General features: G+C 38.5%; 1 protein-coding gene and 1 long non-coding RNA gene across 8 annotated transcripts in view; both read right to left on the reverse strand.

Moving 5' to 3' along the window:
* Window positions 1-531: 531 nt before the first annotated feature.
* On the reverse strand, window positions 532-2,262 carry LOC119409555. The gene is made up of 3 exons (XR_005186794.1): window positions 1,638-2,262; window positions 1,323-1,439; window positions 532-1,194 (listed from the first exon to the last, which is right to left on the reverse strand). It is a non-coding gene; the product is annotated as an uncharacterized LOC119409555 (long non-coding RNA).
* Window positions 2,263-2,290: 28 nt separating this feature from the next.
* LOC119409553 (plectin) overlaps window positions 2,291-10,549 on the reverse strand; it is a 175,947-nt gene continuing 167,688 nt past the window's right edge. For all 7 annotated transcript variants that reach the window (XM_037676455.1, XM_037676452.1, XM_037676457.1 and 4 more), the window contains one exon: window positions 2,291-8,760. In XM_037676455.1, the coding sequence (XP_037532383.1) occupies window positions 2,557-8,760 (6,204 nt within the window). In that variant the 3' untranslated portion in view covers window positions 2,291-2,556. The remainder of the gene's footprint in view (window positions 8,761-10,549) is intronic.

Raw genomic sequence — 10,549 nt, forward strand, 5'->3', positions numbered from 1 at the left:
ATATCCATCCATCATCTAAATAACACATTTTCAAACAATATGATACTGAGGTGTGGGGTGGTGCAACTGGTAGAGCTGCTGCCTCTCAGTGAGAAGGTCCCTGGTTCAAATTCTGGTCCAGAGGTCTTTTTGTTGGAGTTTGCATGTTCTCTCCGTGCATGCGTGGGTTTTCTCCGGGTACTCCGGTTTCCTTCCACAGACCAAAAACATGCATGTTAGGCTGATTGGTAACTCTAAATTGTCTCTAGGTGCGAGTGAGAGAGTGAATGGTTGTTTGTCTTGTTTGTCTCTATGCGTCCCTGTGATGGACTTGCGACCTGTCCAAGGTGTACCCCGCCCCTCGCACAGTGATTGCTAAACATGGGCACCGGCGAACCCCGTGACCCAAAATGGAAGAAGCGGGTAAAGATAATGGATGGATGATACTGAGGTGGAAACACTTCATACATTAACTTGAACTTAAGACATAACTATATTACTTGCAAAAACAGCTCCAAATGAATATAACATGGTGCATGAATGACAAGAATATCAATTTAGAGCATATTTATTTACAACGTAGTGTTATGTTCACATACAGCAAAATCCTCATTTTCAACTAAAGCAACATTTGTCCCATTGTTAAAATATGCAGTTTATGATGCTAAAAACAGTATTTTACACGAACATCCCCCCCATGTTCTTTGTAAAGTTAGTAAAACATGCAAGGCACATCCAAAACAAGAACATGATTAAAACAAAATAAAGGTGTAAAAATAAAAGAACAGAACTGCATAATGAGAAAAACAAAATAATCAGCAAAATAAAATGTTAAGCCTTTTTCTGCATGCTATGAAAATCAGAGAGAAAACAACTGAAAGGAGCCAATCCGATATAATACATACATTCATGCAATAAACATTTGTGACGTAGGCACTTTGGTTGAACAGGAGACAGAATACAGTAAACCAGTGACTGAAGATAGGCTGATGTTTCACTGAGGCACCTCTAATGTTCATGTGATGTGTGAATTATCTGGTAGTGTACATTTTAAGGCATTCTATCATAAATATCCCTATGATCGTTCAAGTATTAATGTGACTTAAGCAAATGAGTAAGGAGTACAAAAAATGGCATCCCAAGATGAAGTTGACTCAGTCTCAGCTTTCCAAAATGTGATGCACAGTGGAGGAAAAGAAAAACTCAAAGGCAGATCTGGAGACAAATGAAAACAACCATGAAAATAGGCAACATAAACCAAACATTGCAGTCAAAGAAAACGATAAAAAAATTAAACAAGGTAAAAAAAAAAATCTATAAATCAAAACAACCTGGGGCTATACCTGGTCTTCTGTGTGATAATGACATGAACTCGCAGGTCCAGCGGTGGTGGGGAGGCTACACACTCTGCCCAGCTGAGTATTTGTGCACACATTTTGGATTTGAAGTGAATGTTGCATCTATGGAAAAAGTACAAATGACAGAAAGAAAACACAGTAGTTATAGGATTTTTAGTTGGGGGGGACACATTTTACTGATGACATGACACCATAACTGCATCTGAGATAAGTTTTCAGAGTAAGTTATGGGATGCCAATTAAGAAAAAACAAACTACAGAGAAAATTAAAAAAGTACATGAAGAAAAACGTCAACTTACAAGAGTCAAAATAACAGGAGCAGGACTGTGGGGTGGTGGCGCAGGACTGAGTCTGACATCATCTTGGGATTTAGCAGGAACACTTGGTTGATGGAAATATTGACAATTCTAAAATTTGGAGTGTGTAAAACAATAAAGCAATGACCTTGTCCACTGAGAATAAATGACCATAAGTAATAATATATATATAACCAGTTTCAGAAAAGTTTGAACAAATTCACTGTTGACGGTTCTTTTCTATTAAGAATTCTCAGTAATTCGTTTTGAAGTTATTTAAAAGAAAAAAATATGCCCCAATTTACTTGGTACATTGCACAGGCAATCAAGCAACATGAAAAAAAAAAACAAAAAAAAAAAACCATGAACACATGTTTTGTCTATGCTCTACACAAACATTTTAAAGTCTTAAATGTTTTAGTTAAAATCATTAGAGCTATGGTGACATTCAATATTTCATTACTATCGATGATAAAAAAAAAGTTATAAAACATGTTTAAACTGTCAAATTAAAAATAAAACGAGGAATACTTGAAAAACATTTCTGCTTAAATACACACAGTATATATTAGTTCCAGAAACATGAGCACACATTGTTTGAACAGGTGTAAAATTGAAATGTTTTAAAAACAGCAGAAATATCATGCTCTGCCTTAATAGTTATGAGCTGACTTGGTAATCTTTACTGGAATCTTCTTTTTATGCAATAATTGGTTACATCCCCATAAAAGAGGCAGCTGTTTACACAAGTAGATAAAAAAATCATCAGCTGAAGCAAATCTTGTGACTATATGAAATTACAAATAAATAAATTATACTTTTATTGTTACTGTATCTAATTTCTGTTGTTAGAAATGCAACTGTAAAGTGCATTAGTATTGCTAGTTTTTAGTTACAACTGATTAGGAACGGGACGAGCTCATCAGAATCTACGAGGGTAGGCAGATGTGGATGAGTAGGAGTAGGAGGAGGAGGTGGTGGAGAGATTCATGCTAAAGCCAGAGCCAGCATCAATGCTGCCTCTTCTTGAACCTGATCGGGATCCTGTCCTTGAGCCAGTCCGAGAGCCATACGCAGATCCAGAACCACTGACATTGTAGGGACTGTAAAGGCCTTTGCTAGACTGAGAAGAGGCCTCCAGAAGCCTTAAGCTAGATCCTTCTTCAACCATGCTTCTATCCATGGCATCTTTGAAAGAGATTTTCAATTTCGTTTTTGGACATGTCAGATATTTTGAATAAGTACCGACATCTCTCAGCTTTTGGGCAGTGCGAGCATCAATCGTTCCTTTTCTGATGGATTCATCTAAGGGCACTCTGCCCTCAACATCGGGCTCAATAAGACCACCAGTCAAATACTGAACCTCAAGGAAACGCTGCCCAGCCTCATAGTACAACCAGCCTTTTTTTAGAGCCTGGGAGGCAGACATTTTGACTTTAGTTCTGGGGTCTTCAAATCCATTGAATGCTTTTTGTGCCAGGTTGAGGCGATCAACCATGATTTTATCTATCAAGCTTTTCTCTGTTGCTTCAGCAACTGAGAATCGTTCTCCAGTTGTAGGATCTATTATTCCTCCTGTGCAGGCTTGGGCCTCCAACAGTCTTTGGCCTGTGATATTGTCTACTAGGTTTCTGTGTATTGCCTCAGTGATAGACACCTTTTCCAGTGTATCTATGTCCAGTATTCCTGCTATTGGTCCAGTCTCCTCTGTTGGATCATTCCAGTTTACTGCAGGTGGTTTAAGTGAAGGTATAGGGCTCATGGAAGTGGAGTAAGATGACCCACTAGTAGAACCAAATGAAGATGTGCGTGAACGGAAACCTCCTATACCTCCAGAAAGCATATCAGCAAACTCTGTGATTGACAGGTTTCCAGATCGGTATGTATCTAAGGTCTTCTGATCAACAAGTCCTCGTGAAAGAGCATCATCAACATCATACTGTCTGCCGGACCTTCTGTCAATGATTAGAGATTTTACAGAGCCATCAGAGGAAGTCATTGTAATTTCCTCCCATTCACACTCCTGCTCAGCAAGTTCCAAGTAAGTTTGGTGGTCAATGAGTCCCATTCTGTAGGCCTCATATACACTCATTTCTTTGCCTGTCTCTGGGTCAACAATGACAACTCTGCGTTTTCGAACAGAAGATTTAGAGGATGTCTTTTTCTCCCGGTTCTTTTCCTTCAGTAACAGGAGTACCAGGCCGGTGTCTGGATCAGTGATACATCTCTCCATCAGCTGAAGGTAGGTTAGGTTTTCTTCTGTATTAGGATCAAAAAAGCCTTTTGTGTCATCAGATGGATCTGTTAAGATCTCATTCATTTCCTCATCAAAGAAGCCACGGTTATAGGCCACCTCAACTGGTAGACGGTGACTTTCTTCTGGGTCAATAATTCCACCAGTGGCTATTTGAGCTTCTAGGAGACGGATACCATGATCTTTCAGGATGAGGCCCTTTTTCATTGCTTGGAATAGAGAGATTGTCTTGCCTGAATAAGGATCTCTATATCCAGTCACTGCTCGCTCAGCAGAGAGAAGCTTGTCCTTGAACTCTGGACCTACAATTCCCATTTTTACTGCTTCATGGACTGTCAGTTTAAGGTTCTTGATTGGGTCAATAACATACCCTGTGGCTGCTTGGGCCTCAAGAAGCTCAAAAGCAGTCCCTGGCCTAATCATGTTCTTCTTCATTGCCTGGTATATAGATAAACGTTCTTTGGTTGACTCCAAATATACACCAGAAATACAGCCTGTGCCCTGGAGGTATCTTGATAGCCTATTGCTGACTTCCTCCATTGTCAGAAGGCCTTCATTTAATTCAATGACAGTCTGCTGGTCAATAATTTGTGAGCGAATCAGCTCCTCCATTGTGATCTGTTTTCTCAGACCCGTAAAGGTCAACCTCTTGTCTCCTAGGGAAAGGAGGCGCAACCCCCCTTCTAGTTTGCATCTCTTGAGGAGCTCTGCATATGACACTTTTTCATCAGTAACTGGATCAACAAATCCTTTAACACTGTCAGTTAATTGCTCATTGGTCTCCTTGTTGATATAACCTCTTTGTAAAGCAATGTCTGCTGGTAGGTGGAACTGGAATTCAGGATCAATGATGCCACCAGTAGCAGTCTGTGCCTCCAACATTTTTAAGGCATAATCTTCTGGAACAAGATCTTTTTTCATGGATTGGAAAAGAGAAATAATTTTTCCACTGTATGGATCTTTGTATCCAGTGACAGCTCTTTCAGCAGAAAGAAGTTTATCATGGATCTCAGGCCCAACAATTCCTTTACGAACAGCTTCGTCAACAGTGAGTGTTTCATTCTTCACTGGATCAACAATGAATCCTGTTGCAGCTTGCGCCTCTAACAGGCTAAGGCCTATTTCAGGTTTAAGGAAACCTCTGTTCATTGCTTGGTATATGCTTAGCTTGGCACTTGAGTCAGTTGTGACACCAGCAACACAGCCTGTTCCATAGAGGTATTGTTTCACACTAGTCATCTCCATTATGTCACGGATATCCCTCTTGCCCTGTTTAAGAAGATTGTATGTCTCCAAATCAATGATGCGAGCATTGTAAAGCTCTTCAATTGTTATTCTTCTCCTTATAGTTTTGTATGAAAGTGGGCTGTCATGTCTGATTATTTCTCTTTGCTCCATTATCTCAATAATAATGATGATCATCCTCTCTTTAGTTATTTTTCCAGCGCGGTATTCATCTAAAAGCTTCTGTCTTTCCTGTTCTGGAATCAAATTTGAGTTCATTACATCCCACAGGTTCATTGGTTTATCAGCAAGGCCCTCAATTGGAATGTCAATTTGGGTTTTAGTCAGATCACTCTGAGTTTGTTCTTCTGTATAGAGGTATGTCTTCTCCACAATGGTTGGAGACTGAGGTTTAGAGAGAGGGAGGATGTAAAGACCTGTGTCTGGATCTTTTCGGCATTTGTCTTTAAGATGCTGGTAGGTTACATTCTCATCAGTTTCTGGATCTGAGAAAGCCTTGTTGTCATCTGATGCTACAGACAGAGTTTTGGCAATTTCTTTACTGAAAATGTTCTTTTGGTATGCAGCCTCAATTGGGACCCGGTGACTGTTCACAGGGTCAATGATTCCTCCACTGACCATCTGTGCTTCCAAAAGGGGCATGGCATGTTCTTTAAGTATAAGATCTTTTTGCATTGCTTCAAAGAGGGAAATTTTCTTGCCTGTGAATGGATCCTTATAGCCAGTGACAGCCTTTTCTGCAGAGAGAAGTTTTTCATGCAACTCTGGACCAACAAGGCCTACCTTTACTGCTTCATCAACTGACAGGCATTGTTTTGTCACAGGATTTACAATAAATCCAGTTGCAGCCTGAGCCTCAAGAAGTAAAATACCTGTGTTTTGTCTGAGAAGCTTTTTCTTCATAGCTTGATAAATGCCTATTTTTTCCTTTGTTGGTTCCAAGAAAATGCCAGCAATGCTTTCAGTGCCCTGGAGGTATTTACTAACATCAGAATTTTCACTGACCTGTTTAGGTGTTGTTTTACCCTGTTCAAGGAGGTCAAATGTCAGTTTATCTATGATTTTACAATCATACAAGGAACTTGCTGGAACAGGAGCACGGAGTCCCTTAAAGCTGGATTGTTCCAGTTTCTTAGCTTCTTTCTCATTCACAATTGTGATAATGATCTTGATTATCTTTTCAATTGTAAATGTTCCTGACCGAAACTGTCTGAGCATGTCAAGTCTCTGTTCCTCAGTGAGATATTTAGAGTTGATAAGTTCCCAGACTGTCATCTTTCTGTCCTTAAAAGGTCCAGATTCAAGCTCCACAGTTGCTTGAGTCATAGCCTCTTTTGTCTGGGCTTCAGTGTATGTTGACTCTTCCTTATCAGCGATTGCCTCGTCACTAAGAGGAAGAAGCAGAAGACCAGTTTTTTTGTCAGTGACACATTTCTTGAAGAGCTGTGAGTATGTGACATGTTCTTTTGTGTTTGGGTCAAAGAAATGTTTAGTTTCATCAGTTGGTTTGCTCAGAGTCTGTTTCATTTCATCATCAAAGTAATTTCTCTTGCAAGCAACATCATGAGGAACACGTAAGCTTTTTACTGGATCAATGATGCCACCAGTGGCCATTTGGGCATCAAGCAGTCGAATACCTTGCTCTTTAGGGATTAGATCTTTTTTCATTGCCTGGAAGAGAGATACAGTCTGTCCAGTGTAAGGATCTTTGTAACCTGTAACAGCTCTCTCTGCAGACAGGAGCTTTTCATGCACCTCAGGACCAACAACACCAGCTTTAACAGCCTCATCAACAGTGTACTTTTGGTTTTGAACAGGATCAACTACAAAGCCTGTTCCTGCTTGGGCTTCAAGCATATTCAAAGCAATCCTAGGCCTTACCATGTCCCTCTTCATAGCCTGATAAAAGGACAGTACCTCCTTAGATGAGTCAATGAGTACACCAGCAATGCAGTTTGTACTCTTCAGTGCCTTGTAGACGGGCTCCATTTCAGATATTTCCTTGACTGACACATTTCCCTTCTGGAGTTTATTGTGAAGGTCTTTATCTATGATTTTTGATTCTACAAGCTCACTGGCAGGGACAGGTGCTCTTAGACCATCAAAGACAATTTCATTCTTCTTCTCCTTCTCCTCAGCTACTGTAATGACAATTCTAATGATCTTTTCTATTGTGATTTTGCCTGTCTTGTACTGGCGAAGAAGATCCTTCTTTTGATCTTCAGTGAAGTACTCAGAGTTGATTATCTCCCAAATGGTAACAGTTTTACCGCTGAATCGTCCAAAAGGCACAGACACAGTTGTTTTGTTGAATACATCTTTTGTCTCTTCTTCTGTGTATATACTAGAACACTGAGCAGCTTTTTCAGTGACTGGCAGGAGTAACAGACTGGTATTGGGGTCAGTAGTGCATCTTGCCATTAACTCAGAATATGTCAGTGGTTCTTGAGTGCTGGGGTCAAAGTATCCCTTTGTGTCATCTGAGGGTTTCTCCATGATCTTATTCATTTCTGCATCATACTGTCTCTGCTTACAGGCTGTTTCATTGGATACACGGTGACTGTTGATAGGGTCAATGATGCCACCAGTAGCAAGCTGAGCCTCAAGGACTCTGATGGCATGATCACGTTCAATTAGACCCTTCTTCATGGCTTCAAAAACAGAAATCTTTCCACCGCTGTATGGATCTTTGTAGCCAACAACAGCCTTCTCAGCAGATAGCATTTTGTTATGCAGTTCAGGGCCAATCAAGCCTTCCTTGACAGCCTCATTAACATAAAGTTTCTTGTTCTTAATAGGGTCTAATATGTAACCAGTGGCTGCCTGTGCTTCAAGAAGGATCATTGCTGTCCCTGGAGTAATAATTTTATCTTTTGATGCCTGGTAGATTGACATTTTTTGATTAGCAGGGGTTAAAATACCTGCAATTGCATTGTTTCCTTTAAGAATTCTTTTAAGGTTTTTAGTCTCCCCAAGTTCTTCAACAGTGGTTTTGCCATTTTTTAGCTGATCAAACTCATTTTTGGGCAAAATTCCAAGCTCATAAAGCCTGCTAGCAGGTACCTTTTCACGGATGCCATCAAAAGCTAAGGGATCTGGTCTCTTTTCTCCACCATCCACTATGTCCCTACCATTTTGACCAATGTAAACCTCCTTTGTCTCAACAGTTGTCATATGGATAATTTGTTTGTTTGAAATTGTATCAGCCTGATTGTCACTTTCTTTTGTTTGCTGATCTTTGTGGGCTTCAAGCTGCTGTAGTTTTTCACGCAACTTCTGGTTTTCCTCTGCAAGAACCCTTTCCTGTTCTAGTCTCTGTCGTTCTCGTTCTTGCATTTCTTTTTGCTTGTTAAGAATTTCTTGTTCTGCCTCTTTCTGTTTACTGACGGCTGCGTCCATGGTGGCCAGAAGTTTCTTTTTCTCCTCTTCCATCTGCTGTCTCTGGCGTTCTTGTTCATCTTTAAGAGCCTTTGCCTTTCGCACTTCCTCTTCAAACTGGCTCTCCAGCAGTCTTTTCTCATCTTCAATTAGCTTCTCCTTCTTTAACAGCAGTTCTTTTTCTGTTAGGAAAGTCTGCTCAAGCATTATCTTCTCGTGCTCAATTTGTTTCTGCTGAGCATCAGCCATCTATTAGGGAAAAAAAGAATATGTTACAAAAGGTTTGTAGTTGTTGGTCTTACTTTAATTTTATATTTTTATGATGAAATTAATTTGCACAATGCACTCTGCTTATGCATTTGGTGTTACAAGTGTCACTAAAAAGCATAACTATTTGTTTTTTTACTGTATGTGTTTGTGTATTTAGTGGATGTGCAGTACATTTTTTTCTAAATTACTGTCCTCAACACTCTTGCTATACCACATTCTTGTAGTGGTGTAACTGTTTAGTGCAGAAAAAATATTGTACCACAACTCTTTAACAAATACTGCTGTATATAGTTAATAATGTTCTGTGACATTACAAAAGAATGTATTTATTTGAGCTAGAGTAAAGTGGTAGTGTAAAGGTTTTGACACTTGTAAAATGTTTAATATGCCTTTGGGTAAATGTTCTAAAATAATAGCAGGTTTTTGCACACACATTATGAAAAGTAGATAAAGAAAACCTCACTTGGACACCAGTAAAAAAAAAAAAGGTTCCTGGTCAATTTTGCCTGTTTTTTATTTTTTATTTTTTTATTTTTCCTTCATTTTTTTTACATCAGCCTAAGACAGATAATTACGAATGGGGGGAAAACAGATTTTTTTCATTTTTTTTTTATTAACTCACAATTTTAATTGAATACCAGTCAGAGCAAGTATCTCTAAACTTTACTTTAGGAATCTGATCCTAATCATCCAGTTCTGCTGTCATTAAACATTGGTTAATTCATAAAAGTTCAAGTTCAGTTGAATAAATCTAATTTTTCAGACTTGCCAAGTCCAAGTGATCACCTAAATCCAGCAGAATATTAAAATGTTTTTATGGAGTCGTGGTTCCAAGTCCTCTAATCTGATATGCAGGAAGACCTCACAAAATACAAAAAAGATACAGATATTACTTGAAGGCACAACAGACTTCTATTAACCACATATATTCAATATTACACCACTATTCGCTGTACCCATAGATCATGCAAAAAAAATAAAAATAAAATAGTGTCCTTTGTATTGTGGGTATTCTTCATTTACCTTACAACTTGTGTCAAAAATCAGTCAGTGTCAGTACCATGATTTTCTTTTTCTTAATTCTAAAAGTTTAAACTGCAACTGTGGGACATGGAGCAAACAAGCACTATGCTCATTTGCCTTGAATCTATACAAGTTATATATCTATACAGTTAGCAAATACATTAAAGTTTGTACATTAGGATTATGACACAAAAATGATCTAATCTGTGAAATTAATTTAATAAGGTGTAGAAAAATACATTATGACTGAAAACTGTAAAATATGTATGCAACAATATATGATATACCGATACTGTATTTATTTTGTGCTGGTTTACACATTCTGATTCTCTTCAGTGAAAGACTAAATATTTTTTTAGTACAACTTTTAGAATAGTTTGGACATTTTTCAATGTGGTTCTGTGGAAAGATTATGAAGAAATAATATTTTAGCTTTTGTCAGTAGCTCTTTGAACAGCCTCAGTTTAAATAAGTAGACTTTAAGTCTGACGGAACTGATGAGATAAAAGTCTGAACCCAGTCAGGACCAAAGCAAATTCATATCATCTTCAAACAACTCCAGTTTTAAAAAAAACAACGCCATTGGTTTTAATAAAACAAGTATACAGTTGTCCTTTGTTTATAGGGGGCATCCGTACCCTGAAGCCCCGCAATAAGTGAAAAACTGCAAAGTAGGAATAGTAGTAGAAGTAGTAAGTAGTAGTTTATTTATATATATATATATATATATATATATATATATATA

Source organism: Nematolebias whitei, chromosome 5 (assembly GCF_014905685.2).
Source record: "Nematolebias whitei isolate Nwh7 chromosome 5, NemWhi1, whole genome shotgun sequence".
Lineage (NCBI taxonomy): Eukaryota > Metazoa > Chordata > Actinopteri > Cyprinodontiformes > Rivulidae > Nematolebias > Nematolebias whitei.